General features: G+C 38.8%; 1 protein-coding gene across 2 annotated transcripts in view; it reads right to left on the reverse strand.

Annotated features, from left to right (window-relative positions):
- The window catches only part of MGAT4B (alpha-1,3-mannosyl-glycoprotein 4-beta-N-acetylglucosaminyltransferase B), a 444527-nt gene that overhangs the window by 38271 nt on the left and 392844 nt on the right, over positions 1-13412 (reverse strand). For both annotated transcript variants that reach the window (XM_044281108.1, XM_044281109.1), the window contains exon 10: positions 7656-7763. In XM_044281108.1, coding sequence (XP_044137043.1) covers positions 7656-7763 — 108 coding nt within the window. The remainder of the gene's footprint in view (positions 1-7655; positions 7764-13412) is intronic.

Raw genomic sequence — 13412 nt, forward strand, 5'->3', positions numbered from 1 at the left:
TCTGGTGAATTAGCACAATTGTCTGCTAAATTATCAGAATATGAAAACAGAGATAGTCAGAATACTGAGATGATCAAAACTCTGGAAAGAGATTTGGATCGAGTCTCTAGAGAATTGGCAAGATGTCAACAATTAACATCAGAATTAGAAAAATAATGCGAAAAGTTGTGTAATTATAAAAAGTTACAGAACGTGATAGATAACTGTAATGTATCATATCTGCTGTATAGACAGGAAAAGTCTGCCAGTAAAGTAAAGGTTAGACATTTAATATGGAAATCAGATGCAGAAAGTGAATATGGTAGCCCCTCTGTAGGAGAAGAACTAATGTCTCAGAGAACATTCTCTTCCTAAATTAAAATCATATCACCCCCTAGGTCATCCAAAAGTTTGTCACAGAAAGCCTATCAGCCTATGATTGATACCACCAAAGTTTTCAAGTTTCTAAAAAGAAACTGTGGGTCAATTTACTAAAAAAGGGATCACCCTCCATAATCAATAATCTAGAAACCTATGAAGAGGCAATGAAAACATTACATTTAGAAAAGGACAGACACAAAATTGAATTTATTACCTGGGTATTTGAGCCAAAACACCGGTATTTCTTTAATTCCCTTAGAGATATGGGCAAAGATACCTGGTCAGAAATAGTGTCAGAGATTAAGACTGAGTTTGGCCCCTATAAGTCAGCTACTGCTGCAAGGAGGGCCCTGTTTACACTGAAGTGCAAGCCAAATCAAAGTCCCAGGGAATTTTTGTCATCCTTAAAAAGGCTTAGAGTTCATCTGAAAAAGATACCAATTTTGAAAGTCGTATATTTATCCAGATGTTTTATGATGCTTTGCCTAATAAAATAAAATTTATTTTGGCTAGGGATTACCATTCCAGAAAAGCTCTGGATTGGTTGCTAACGGAGTACAACTCTGTATGCGGCTCTACAAAATAACGATGAGTCTTCAGATAGGAGATTTAAAAAATCCAATGAGGAAATAGCTGGAACTCATAGAAAAAGCTCTGGGAAAATTTGAGAGCCCCAAAAGGAGTTATGCTGTAGTGAAAAAGCTCTAGGCCTTCCCAGCCAAATAAAATTCAGCCTAGGCCAGAGGATAATAAGGGGCCTAGTGTTCGAGAAAGCCCATACAAAAAGGATCAGTTTAGAAATAGGCGGTTCCCTCCTTTCCAAAGATACCAGAGAAATTATTACAGGAGATTCTAATGTGGGCCGGGAAGGAATCCGGATGGTTCGGAGTCAGATGGTTCTGGGAGATCTCAATCATCCCGATTCCAAAAGCAATCACCAAAAGGTAATGGGAATAAGAGAGTTAACTTATATGATCAAATACAAAGCCAGTTTGGAGTGATGATGCAGCGGATGGAAGAGTTGTCCAAGGCATTTTCTGCTAACTCTAAAAATCCTTTCTTAGGAGCAGCTCCTCCTGTAGAGAATCCTCCCCAATTATAAATGGGGGAAGCAGGTAAGTATGTCCAATGTTGCAAATGATGAAGACTTAAGTGTGTGTAATAATGGGGAAACTAACACAAATGTCTTTCCCCATGAAAGTAATTTAACCTTTCCAAAGCCACATGGCAAGGGGGAGGGGAGACATGTTTGTTCTGTTTTAAAGCCCACCAACTCTTCAGCTGTGCAGATGACGACATGCAATACTGCTACTAAAAAGAATAAGGAGGAGTCAAGGGTAAGTATGACTGCGGGGCGGAAAACAATTTCACTTTTCATTCCAAATATCTTTGTTCCTTACAGGAAATAGAACACCGATATTATATGAAAGTGGAATTATTTGATAATTTCCCACCAATATCAGCCTTGATGGATACAGGTAGCCAAGCAACTTTATTATCTCTAAAGTACTTCCAACATTTACAGGATGTATCTTCTGAGAGGTATAAGTTAAAATGTTTTAATGCTAACCTGGTAAGTGTCTCAGGCAACGCCCTCAAGGTTTCAGGTAAAGCTTGGCTGGATTTTAAAGTGGGAAATAAAGTAATCAGCCATACCACATTGATCATGGATATCCCCATTGATCGATTGATTATTGCCATTGAATTCCTCAAAAGATTAAGCCCTATTATTGATTTTGTTAATAAGGTTATATGGTCTCAAGTAAGGATGCCCATCAATTATGAACAGTCACAATCCTATCACAGTCGGAGTAGCTGCCATGTCATAGAAAAAAGGCCGGATTCCATTGAGGTACATTTCAGAAATAGCCAAGTCCCTGATGTCTCTTTCCTGCAAACAACCCCGAATTCCACTGTAGGTGAACAGGAGGATAATACCATATGTGTAGCTCCTGAACAAGTGAAAGATGTCTGTTCCAGAAACGACTGACCATACTGGGTTCAATGGTCATAAACAATTCTTAGTGGGGATTGAAAAGGTGGATGATGAGGTGTTCTTCCCAGTACTGGTTAATGACCTAGGAAGAACTAAAAGGGCTAAATTAGATTTACGCCATGAAAACAGTTATATTAGTGGAGTTCTATCACATCAATTGGCCAATCACAAGGTAATTAGGTATCCAAGCCCTCAGGATAATTGGGTCCATGACTTGGATATAAAGCTGCCGTTAGTGCTCATGGCTATTAGAGCCACTCCAAGTGCTGCAACCAAGATGTCACTTTTTGAGTTGATGGCGGGAAGAAGAATGATACTTTCGCAACATCTGTTGTATCGTACATCAGATCATAACCTGATCGATGCAGCCACAACACATCAGTACGTGAAGGACCTTCATAAGGATCTTCAACATGCTTTAGCTTTTGTGTAGAAGAACCTTAAGAAAGCAGTCGTAAGTAATAAGACTTATTATGATTTGAAAACTACCAAGAAGGAGCATGAGGTAGGAGACAGAGTGTATCTCTACAATTTTGCCCTGGATCGGGTAAAAGAGAGGAAGTTCCTTCCATCCTGGAATGGGCCTTATGACATCATTGATAAAATATCACCTGTGGTCTATAAGGTGAAAATTAATGCAAACGGTGGTTTCATAGAGAAATGGGTCCATGTGAATCAATTGCGGGTGTGTCACCCGAGGTCACAACTGAGAATCATAGAAAGTGATGCTGAAAAAGAGAATGAATAAGGGTAGTGTTATTGTGATTTCTCTCAGTTCACAGATGTTCCAATTTTGTTTTTTCTTTACAAAGTATTTTAAATGACAAACCTAGGAAACTGTAAGTGTAAATGGATAAGAATATATATATTTATACTCTTGAGTTCTTTTATAGAAAAAGGAAGTAATTGGCGGCACCAGACGTAATTCCTGGCGACAATGATGACAACAAAGATACAGATATCGTCCGGATGGCGTTGATCCGAGATGTCCAGTTCAAGACAGAACTAATCAACCAGAATCTATCAGTAGTTTTTCAGATGTCCCAGGATTGTGAATGATGGCAAAGAATATTTTACTTCAAGAATCTTTGGAGGAAAACTACCGGATATCTAATTTTAACTTAGGAAAGGTAGCGAATTGGTACATTGTGCATTGGGAACAGAGTTTACGACAATAATGGCTTGATCCGTGTCAAACGTTGCTCTAACCTGCATGCCAAAGCCATAGGACACAGGATTTCTGTGATATTATACCTTTCAAAGATCTAAAACATTTGATACACAGAAAAGATTGATGGACAAAATTCTGGAAAAATACAATATTGTTTCTTTTTTTTCATTAAAATTACTAATAGGAAAGACATATCTATTTCAACAAAAAATATATATATATTTTGACTGACATAAAAATTCTTCTAGCTTTTTCCCGGTTATGTCCAGTACCGACTGGAATAACGTAAGAAAGGGGGGAGGGGTGGGATTTGTCAGAACTTTTGAGTATAAAAAGAGTCCATTATATAAGGCCTATACAGGTATATGAATAGGAACATTAAGAGAAGCCATTTTGGTCTGATTTCGTCTTATTCAAGACGGTAATATTAGTTCAAACCCTTGTGAACTTAGAATCACTAATTCGAGATTAGACTTGTGTAAAGACTTTTGTTTATAAAACTTAGGATGATTTGCATAGTCTGCTCTTGTGTGAGAAGAAATTTAGACAGGTCTAATAAAATGTATTTACCCAAATAAGAAGTAGAAATGTGGAAGTTCTAGGTTAGTTGAAATGAATAGGAGACTCTTATTTACTTTGGGGTTTTTATATTAATCAATGTATGAGTGTATTTTGATTTTTATAATCGATTTAAATATGTGTGTTTTATATACTGTAATTAAGTGTGTGGTAATTATAGATATATTCATTTTAAGGTTAGAATCGAGGTAGAAATTCCTATGTAATTTCAGAATGTCTCCCAGAGAACAGTGTAAGTTAATGATCTCTTTACCTGAAGATTTCTTGAATGGATAAATGTGGACACAGGTGACCATAAACAAACCCTGTGTTTTTACCAAACAAAGACCACAAGTGTTGTAGTGTGTGTTTGGAATGAATTAGGTTTAGTCAGAGATTTAGAAAGAGACTAGATGTTTGACAAAAGATAAACGTCATTGTCTCTTTAAGGTCTTTTCAAGGTTCTGTCTGAAACCTTAGTTAAAGTTTATCCCTTCTTCAAATTAATAAGAAAATATACAGAAACTAGCTATAATTGCCAAGACTTTTATATGGAGCCTTGGTGCCACCTAATGTTAGGATAAAATTAAGGCTTAAACTGTGAAATCACTAGGGGAAGTCCTATTAGTTATACAGTGATGTCACTAAGTAAACGATCAAACCAGGTCAGCCTCATTTTAGATGGGATAAAAAGATGGTATGGGCTGACAGAGGTAGGATCTTCTTGAATCAGCTTGGGATGGTCATCTTGAAGAAAACACCTTCAGACCTGAAGACATCTTGATCCATCGGATCCAGCCCCTTGACCACCCTTTCAGCCATTGGAGGCAGCCATCTTAGAACCATTGAAACTGATTTCTGCTAGCTGACATTTTGGTATAGTATAACCATACATATATTTTATAGGATAATTAATAAATGTAATTTATATCTATATATATTCAATTAACCATACTTTGTGTATAGTATCCGTTTTGGAATAAGATTGGGGTGTACCTGCAGCATCATCCTAAAACTTGATCCAATTCAGTGAGATTTATATGTACTGTTGGAAACACGGCATCATCTCCAAAGAACTGAATTCAGTTCTAGGCCGGTATAGTTAATTATGTAAATATATATTTGTATCAATAAAAGAGGAAATCTGAATTAGACATTTGTATCAGGTATCAAATTGACTTAAAATATAATTGAAGGGTATTGTCATAATAAGGTATAGTAGTGGATATATATATATATATATATACACAGGTCCTTCTAAAAAAAATTAGCATATTGTGATAAAGTTCATTATTTTCTGTAATGTACTGATAAACATTAGACTTTCATATATTTTAGATTCATTACACACCAACTGAAGTAGTTCAAGCCTTTTATTGTTTTAATATTGATGATTTTGGCATACAGCTCATGAAAACCCAAAATTCCTATCTCTAAAAATTAGCATATCATGAAAAGGTTCTCTAAACGAGCTATTAACCTAATCATCTGAATCAACTAATTAACTCTAAACACCTGCAAAAGATTCCTGAGGCTTTTAAAAACTCCCAGCCTGGTTCATTACTCAAAACCGCAATCATGGGTAAGACTGCCGACCTGACTGCTGTCTAGAAGGCCATCATTGAGACCCTCAAGCAAGAGGGTAAGACACAGAAAGAAATTTCTGAACGAATAGGCTGTTCCCAGAGTGCTGTATCAAGGCACCTCAGTGGGAAGTCTGTGGGAAGGAAAAAGTGTGGCAGAAAACGCTGCACAACGAGAAGAGGTGACCAGACCCTGAGGAAGATTGTGGAGAAGGACCGATTCCAGACCTTGGGGGACCTGCGGAAGCAGTGGACTGAGTCTGGAGTAGAAACATCCAGAGCCACCGTGTACAGGCGTGTGCAGGAAATGGGCTACAGGTGCCGCATTCCCCAGGTCAAGCCACTTTTGAACCAGAAACAGCGGCAGAAGCGCCTGACCTGGGCTACAGAGAAGCAGCACTGGACTGTTGCTCAGTGGTCCAAAGTACTTTTTTCGGATGAAAGCAAATTTTGCATGTCATTCGGAAATCAAGGTCCCAGACTCTGGAGGAAGACTGGGGAGAGGGAAATGCCAAAATGCCTGAAGTCCAGTGTCAAGTACCCACAGTCAGTGATGGTCTGGGGTGCCATGTCAGCTGCTGGTGTTGGTCCACTGTGTTTTATCAAGGGCAGGGTCAATGCAGCTAGCTATCAGGAGATTTTGGAGCACTTCATGCTTCCATCTGCTGAAAAGCTTTATGGAGATGAAGATTTCATTTTTCAGCACGACCTGGCACCTGCTCACAGTGCCAAAACCACTGGTAAATGGTTTACTGACCATGGTATTACTGTGCTCAATTGGCCTGCCAACTCTCCTGACCTGAACCCCATAGAGAATCTGTGGGATATTGGGAAGAGAAAGTTGAGAGACGCAAGACCCAACACTCTGGATGAGCTTAAGGCCGCTATCGAAGCATCCTGGGCCTCCATAACACCTCAGCAGTGCCACAGGCTAATTGCCTCCATGCCACGCCACATTGAAGCAGTCATTTCTGCAAAAGGATTCCCGACCAAGTATTGAGTGCATAACTGAACATAGTTATTTGAAGGTTAACTTTTTTTGTATTAAAAACACTTTTCTTTTATTGGTCGGATGAAATATGCTAATTTTTTTAGATCGGAAATTTGGGTTTTCATGAGCTGTATGCCAAAATCATCAATATTAAAACAATAAAAGGCTTGAACTACTTCAGTTGGTGTGTAATGAATCTAAAATATATGAAAGTCTAATGTTTTACAGAAAATAATGAACTTTATCACAATATGCTAATTTTTTTTAGAAGGACCTGTATATATATATATATATATATATATATATATATATATATATATATATATATATATATATATACACACACACACACACACTCTAGATTTCATTTGTCACCAATTTTTCTTATATATTAATTTGCACTGTATTATTGTTATTTAATTAATATATATTTTTCACCGCCTTCTTTTTTGTCTTCTAACTTAGCACAGATCACAAGCTCATTTTAGCTTGGTATTTATGGTAATAGATTAGAATCTCCTTCATTGCAGATTCTAATCTATTTACATAAATAATATAGACTGTTAATCGGAGACAGCAGAAATATTCCGACAGGTGTTATCAGTAATTGATACCATTCAGTGTGTAAGTATGTATATATAGATAGCTGTCAGTCACTGATAGCTGTACATGAGGGGAGGTGTTATCAGTGATAGCATTCTCTGTGTAAATATGTCTATAGAGATAGCTGTCAATCACTGATAGTTGTACACAGGGGAAGTGTTATCAGTGATTGATAGCATTCCCTGTGTGTGTATACACAGACAGCTGTCAGTCAATGATAGCTGTACACAGGGTGAGGTTTTATCAGTGATTGATAGCTTTCTCTGTGTAAGGGCAACAGCAATTAAGACTCCTGTCGATCCAAATCTTTACATTAATTAACATAAAGTTGCCTCAATAAATATATATATATATATATATATATATATATATTACATATGTAATTCTTCATACCTTTAATTTCTGTATTTTTCCAGCTAGAGAAGAATGGGTCCCTACATGTTGGAATAGAGAGGGTTTGAAGCGAATCCTCAGGTTGGCCTTTTGTCTATCGCAGTGCTTCTGAAAATGAAGACGAGTCATTATTAGAAAGTGTCAGTGCTTTCGTCCTGGTAAGAAAATGCGAACGTTTAAAGAAAGCAAGCATACTGGTTATCACCATCCCTCCACATTATTCAGCGTTACAGACACTACATCACATATGGCACAATGAAAAGATGGAAAGTTTTACACATAATTAGCAGAAGTCGAAGGTGATAATTTACTTTATATCACATATTGGTCTTGCTGAGATTTATTAACAAGAATCTCACTGGAGTCGGATTTGGTCATGTAGACTGTAATTTCAAGTTAAACAGCAGAGCAGAGTAGGATTTACAATACAAATTTATCTTGTGTTTTTTAAATCAGTGGAAAAAAGATTTTTGGATTAAGGCTCTTTTTACAGGCCGATAATTATCAGGTGAATGAATGTTCCAATGCCCATCCCCATAGACTTTGCACACATACTGATTGCTCTGTTTAAACAGTGCTCATTACCGACAGGAAATCTGCCCATAAAAGAATCCTTAGGATTATTTGTTATTTTACAGTCAAATTTTCCCCCCAAGAAAACACTATAGAAAGATAGAAATACTTTCCTCTTTGTAACCTACTAAATATAAAAATAACATACGGTACACAATACAGTTCAGGCATAGCCTCCAATATGGATGTTACTGGTATAATTTCTGGTCATCAGTTACTGTAAAAAGAGCAGCTCTGGATCAAAAAATGCTACTTTCACAAGTAACATACTATGCATACCTACAGAATTGGCATGGTTTAGTGTTTTTCGAGGAAGTAAAGATACAGTATATAAGCATTAGGATCAGGAGAGCAAGTAATCGCTATTTTATTGGTTATTTATGACCTATGGACAGGTCATTTGGAAGATGCGTTTAAAGGGGTTTTCCGTCATTTTAATGCTGATGACCTATCCTCTGGATAGGTCATCAATATATAATCGGTGGAGGTCCAATACCCGGGACTCCCGCCGATCAGCTGTTTGTGAAGGCAGCAGTGCTCGCAGTAGTGCCACAGCCTTCTCCAGCTTTTCCTAGGCCAGCGACGACACGTTCATTAGTCATGTGGCCTAGGCACAGTTCAGTCCCATAGAAGTGAATGGGGCTGAGCTGCAATAACAAGCACAGTCACTATACGGTGCTTGGTAAGCTGAGAGAAGAGAGCGGCGCTCACAGGAGCATCGGTGCCTTCTCAAAACAGCTGATCAGCGGGGGTCCCGGCTGTCAGATCCCACTAATCAGGTACTGATGACCTATCCATAGCAGAGGTCATCAGTATTGAAATGTCAGATAATCCTTTTTACTACAAGTGATAGGATGAAACATTAGTTCTCTTATGCTATTAAAATGCAGAGAACATGGGTCTAGATGCACAGGGTAATGCAGTGTGTTTCTACAGAGGATTTATTCTCATATTATTATGTGTGCTTAGAAAATTAGCTACTTTTGTTACATTGCTGCTTTGAATATAAACACAAATGGTATCGATAGACATGAAGTAGGAGTAATAAACACATGTACATCACGTTGAAGACAAAGTAGACGGATTACAAATGTAAATAAGAAAATGCAATATACAAATAAAAATAGTATTGTTGAAATGACATGTTCCAACATCAGAGTAAACATTGCCGCTCTAACTCTAGTAACTAATCATCAAAATCACTCCACACTATTCTACCATTAAACACCATAAAACATCTTAAATATAAAATCTTTGTAGTCTTTTTGGCTTTTCCCAAATTACATAAAGGTTACACCGTCTGTCCCTTCTGCTTTCTCAGGAAAACCCACTGTCCTTATATTAATCCGGTGTGACCTGTCTTCTATCAGTACCACTGCACAAAGAAACAATTCTTCCTCTATCCTGTTTAAAGTCATCTGTACTTCAGATTGAGATGTCATCATTAGAAAAGCAAGGGTTAAAGGGGTTTTCCAAGATGTTAATACTGATGACTGATCCTCTGGATAGGTTCTCAGTTTCTGATTGGTTGAGGTCCGACAACCCGCTGATCGCTGTTCAACAAGGCATCGCCGCTCATAGTAGCTCCGTGGCCTTCTATCAGCTTTTCCTAGGCCAGTTCATTGGTCATGTGGCCTAGGCGCAGCTTAGCCCCATTGAAGTGAATGGGGCAGAGCGCAGTATCAAGCACAGCCGCTATACAATGTATGGCGTTGTGCTATGTAAGTTGCCTCAGACAGCTGATCGGCAAGGGTCCCAGGTGTCAGACCCCACCGATCAGATACTGATGACCTATCTAGAGGCTAGGTCTTCAGTATTAAAATCTCTGAAAACCCTTTTAAGGATAGCCTGGTATATAATGGTAATAATATCCTGATTATTCTGAGGACACTCAAATAGTGACGGCCAAGTTTAATTTAATTAAAAAGAAACTCAGAGAAAAGAACTCCCGGCACCCCTGCCAATCAGCTGGTTGAAGAGAAGGCCATGCTCCGTGCAAGCGCAGCCTTCCTTTCATTGTTTACCTGCTTATCGTCGACATTGCAACCGTGACAGTTGTAATTACAAGCCGCCCCGTTCAACTCTATGGGACGGCTTGTTCCTATACACTTGAATACTACAGAGCCATGCCATAGAAGTGAATGGGACAGCTTGTTGACAATGCAATGTTGACAGACCACAGCCTTCCCTTCAACCAGCTGATTAGCGGGGGTGCTGGGTGTCAGACCCCCACCAATCTAATACTGATGACCTATCCTGAGGATAGCTCATCAATGTTAAAATCCCGGAAAACCTCTTGAAATACAGTACATGTTGTTATTTCCTGCCAAAATATGTATAATCTACCAGGATGTTTTAATTTTTTATGGATCCTAAGGAGACAGTGAACTGGTCTATAATTACCTGTGGAGGACCTTGATCTTTTTTTGAACATGGGCACCACATTTGCCTTGCGACAATTACTTGGCACTGTACCAGTACCCAGAGAATCTTTAAAAATTATAAACAGGGGCACAGCAATGACTGAACTGAGCTCTTTAAGCACTCTTGGGTGTAATCCATCTGGACCCAGAGACTTGTTCACATTTACCCTATTTAACTTCTCTTGGACCATATCTACAGTTAGCCAATTGAGTATATCACTGGATGCAATAACAGCCCCGGCGCCACAGATATCAGCTTCTTTCTCTTCTTTTGTATATACAGAGCAAAAAAAAAACATTTAGTAACTCTGGATTTTCCTTATCTTCAGTGACTATCCCCCTTTACCATTATTTAGGGGAACTACGTGCTCAGACCTATTTTTTTTTAGCATTTATATATTTAAAGAATTTTTGGGGATTTGTTTTGCTCTCTTTTGCCACCTGCTGTTCGTTTTATATTTTTTTCTTATTTTATCTCCTTTTTAAAGATTTTATTAAGCCCTTTGTAATCTTTAAACGCTACAGCTGACCCCACAGATTTGTATTTTTTAAATGCTCTTCCCCAGCCCCACCCAGCAATCTGTCAATCCGATCCGCAATATGCCGAACCCGAGCACCCGGCAGACAACACACTGTTCGACATTCACAGTCTCGGCAACAGATGACCCTGTCTGTCCGCCTAATAATAGAGTCCCCCACCACCAGCATCTGCCTGACCTTTGCTGCACTCCTTTTCCCATCCTTCCTGCAGCGGTCATCCTCCCGGTTGCTAGGAGAAACGCCCTGCTGCAGTGTTCTGGCCCTGGGCTTTCATCCCTAATATCAGCCAAACAGGCATATTTACTAGGGCGTGCCAGCTCAGGACTAGCTTCTTTGGCCCTTTTCCCTCTACACCTTCTTCCTACATTAACCCAACTGCTCACCTGATAGTCCTGATCTTGCCCTCCTCCTCCCACCTCCATTTCACTGACCCCAGTCAGTGCCTGCAGTGAGGTCTAAGCCTCTCTTCAGGTCTGCAATGCCCCTAAGTATTTCAAGCTGCTTATTTAGATCCAAGATCTGGGCTTCCAAATATGCAACATCTAGTGCAATTGTATTCACCCTCGAAAGGCTCTTCAAGGCACGCATACATTACACAGGACACACACTTTGTGGCATTGTCCATGGAGCACATATTTAAATGGGGATGAACAGTAATGAAGGAAAACAGTAAATATGAGTTCGAATTAGACCCTGTCTGCTGTAGTTGGAGGATTAGTTAGAATTAAGCCAACACAATTTTATCAAACCTTAGTTTCTTGCTCCTCGTCTTAAACTCCGGTTCTTATAAACTCCACTTATTCACAAGCCCACTTAGTACAGAAAGCCCAGGTAGAGTTTGGGGCCCAAAGCAGACTCTTTCCCCTATAGCTAAGGCCCCGTCAGGACCCCTAGGGGAATTCTTAAACTTCCGGTTCTTTAAAAAAACACTTAATCAGCAGCCACTTGGTACAGCAAGCCTCATGTAGAGCAAGCTCTGGGAGAGTTCAGTGGTTGAATTTATATCATCAGGAAGCACAAGCCACTCCTAACCAAGCAGAGAAAAAAAAATGATTTAAATGGCAGTACTAAAATGCAAGTGATCAGAAAGTGATCAGATGAAACTGTAATTCCATCACATCCCCCTTCCCCTGCCCAGACATTCTGTCTGCACCACACCACAGGGGTCCAGCTGCTAAAATAGCTCCAGACAGCCCTAGCAGGACCCTGGCCAAAATGTCATTGTCCTGAGCTCAGAGTACAATGGGAGATAACGAAGGGGGGTGGGGGGTGCTGACAGTCTTTTGATAAGTTACACAGTATAAAATAATTACACATATCCAACACCAATACACATTTAACTCAAACTGATGACCATGTCATCACATAGCTCCCCCAATTTTAACCTCTTAGGGACCGGGCTCATTTTCACCTTAAGGACCAGGCCATTTTTTGCAAATCTGACCAATGTCACTTTGACTTATCCAGGCCATTCCGAGATTGTTTTTTCATCACATATTGTACTTCATGACACTGGTAAAATGGAGTAAAAAATATACATTTATATTTATAAAACAAAATCCCAAATTTACCCCAAATTTTGAAAAATTAGCAAATTTTTAAGTTTCAATTTCTCTACATTTATAATACATAGTAATACCTCCAAAAATAGTTATTACTTTACATTCCCCATATGTCTACTTCATGTTTGGATAATTTTGGGAATGATATTACATTTTTGGGGGATGTTATAAAGCTTAGAAGTTTAGAAGCAAATCTTGAAATTTTTCAGAAAATTTCAAAAACACACCTTTTAAGGACCAGTTCAGGTCTGAAGTCACTTTGTGAGGCTTATATAATAGAAACCACCCAAAAATGACCCCATTGTAGAAACTACACCCCTTAAGGTATTCAAAACTGATATTACAAACGTCGTTAACCCTTTAGGTGTTCCACAAGAATTAATGGAAAATAAAGATAACATTTCAAAATTTTACTTTTTTGGCAGATTTTCCATTTTAATATTTGGAAATTAATATTTATGGCTCTGATTCTGTAGTTTACAAAAACACCCCATATGTGGTTGTAAACTGCTGTACAGGCACACGGTAGGGCGCAGAAGGAAAGGAATGCCATACGGTTTTTGGAAGGCAGATTTTGCTGGACTGGTTTTTTGACACCATTTCCCATTTGAAGCCCCCCTGATGCACCCCTAGAGTAGAAACTCCTAAAAAGTGACCCC

The sequence above is a fragment of the Bufo gargarizans genome, chromosome 2, assembly GCF_014858855.1.
Source record: "Bufo gargarizans isolate SCDJY-AF-19 chromosome 2, ASM1485885v1, whole genome shotgun sequence".
Lineage (NCBI taxonomy): Eukaryota > Metazoa > Chordata > Amphibia > Anura > Bufonidae > Bufo > Bufo gargarizans.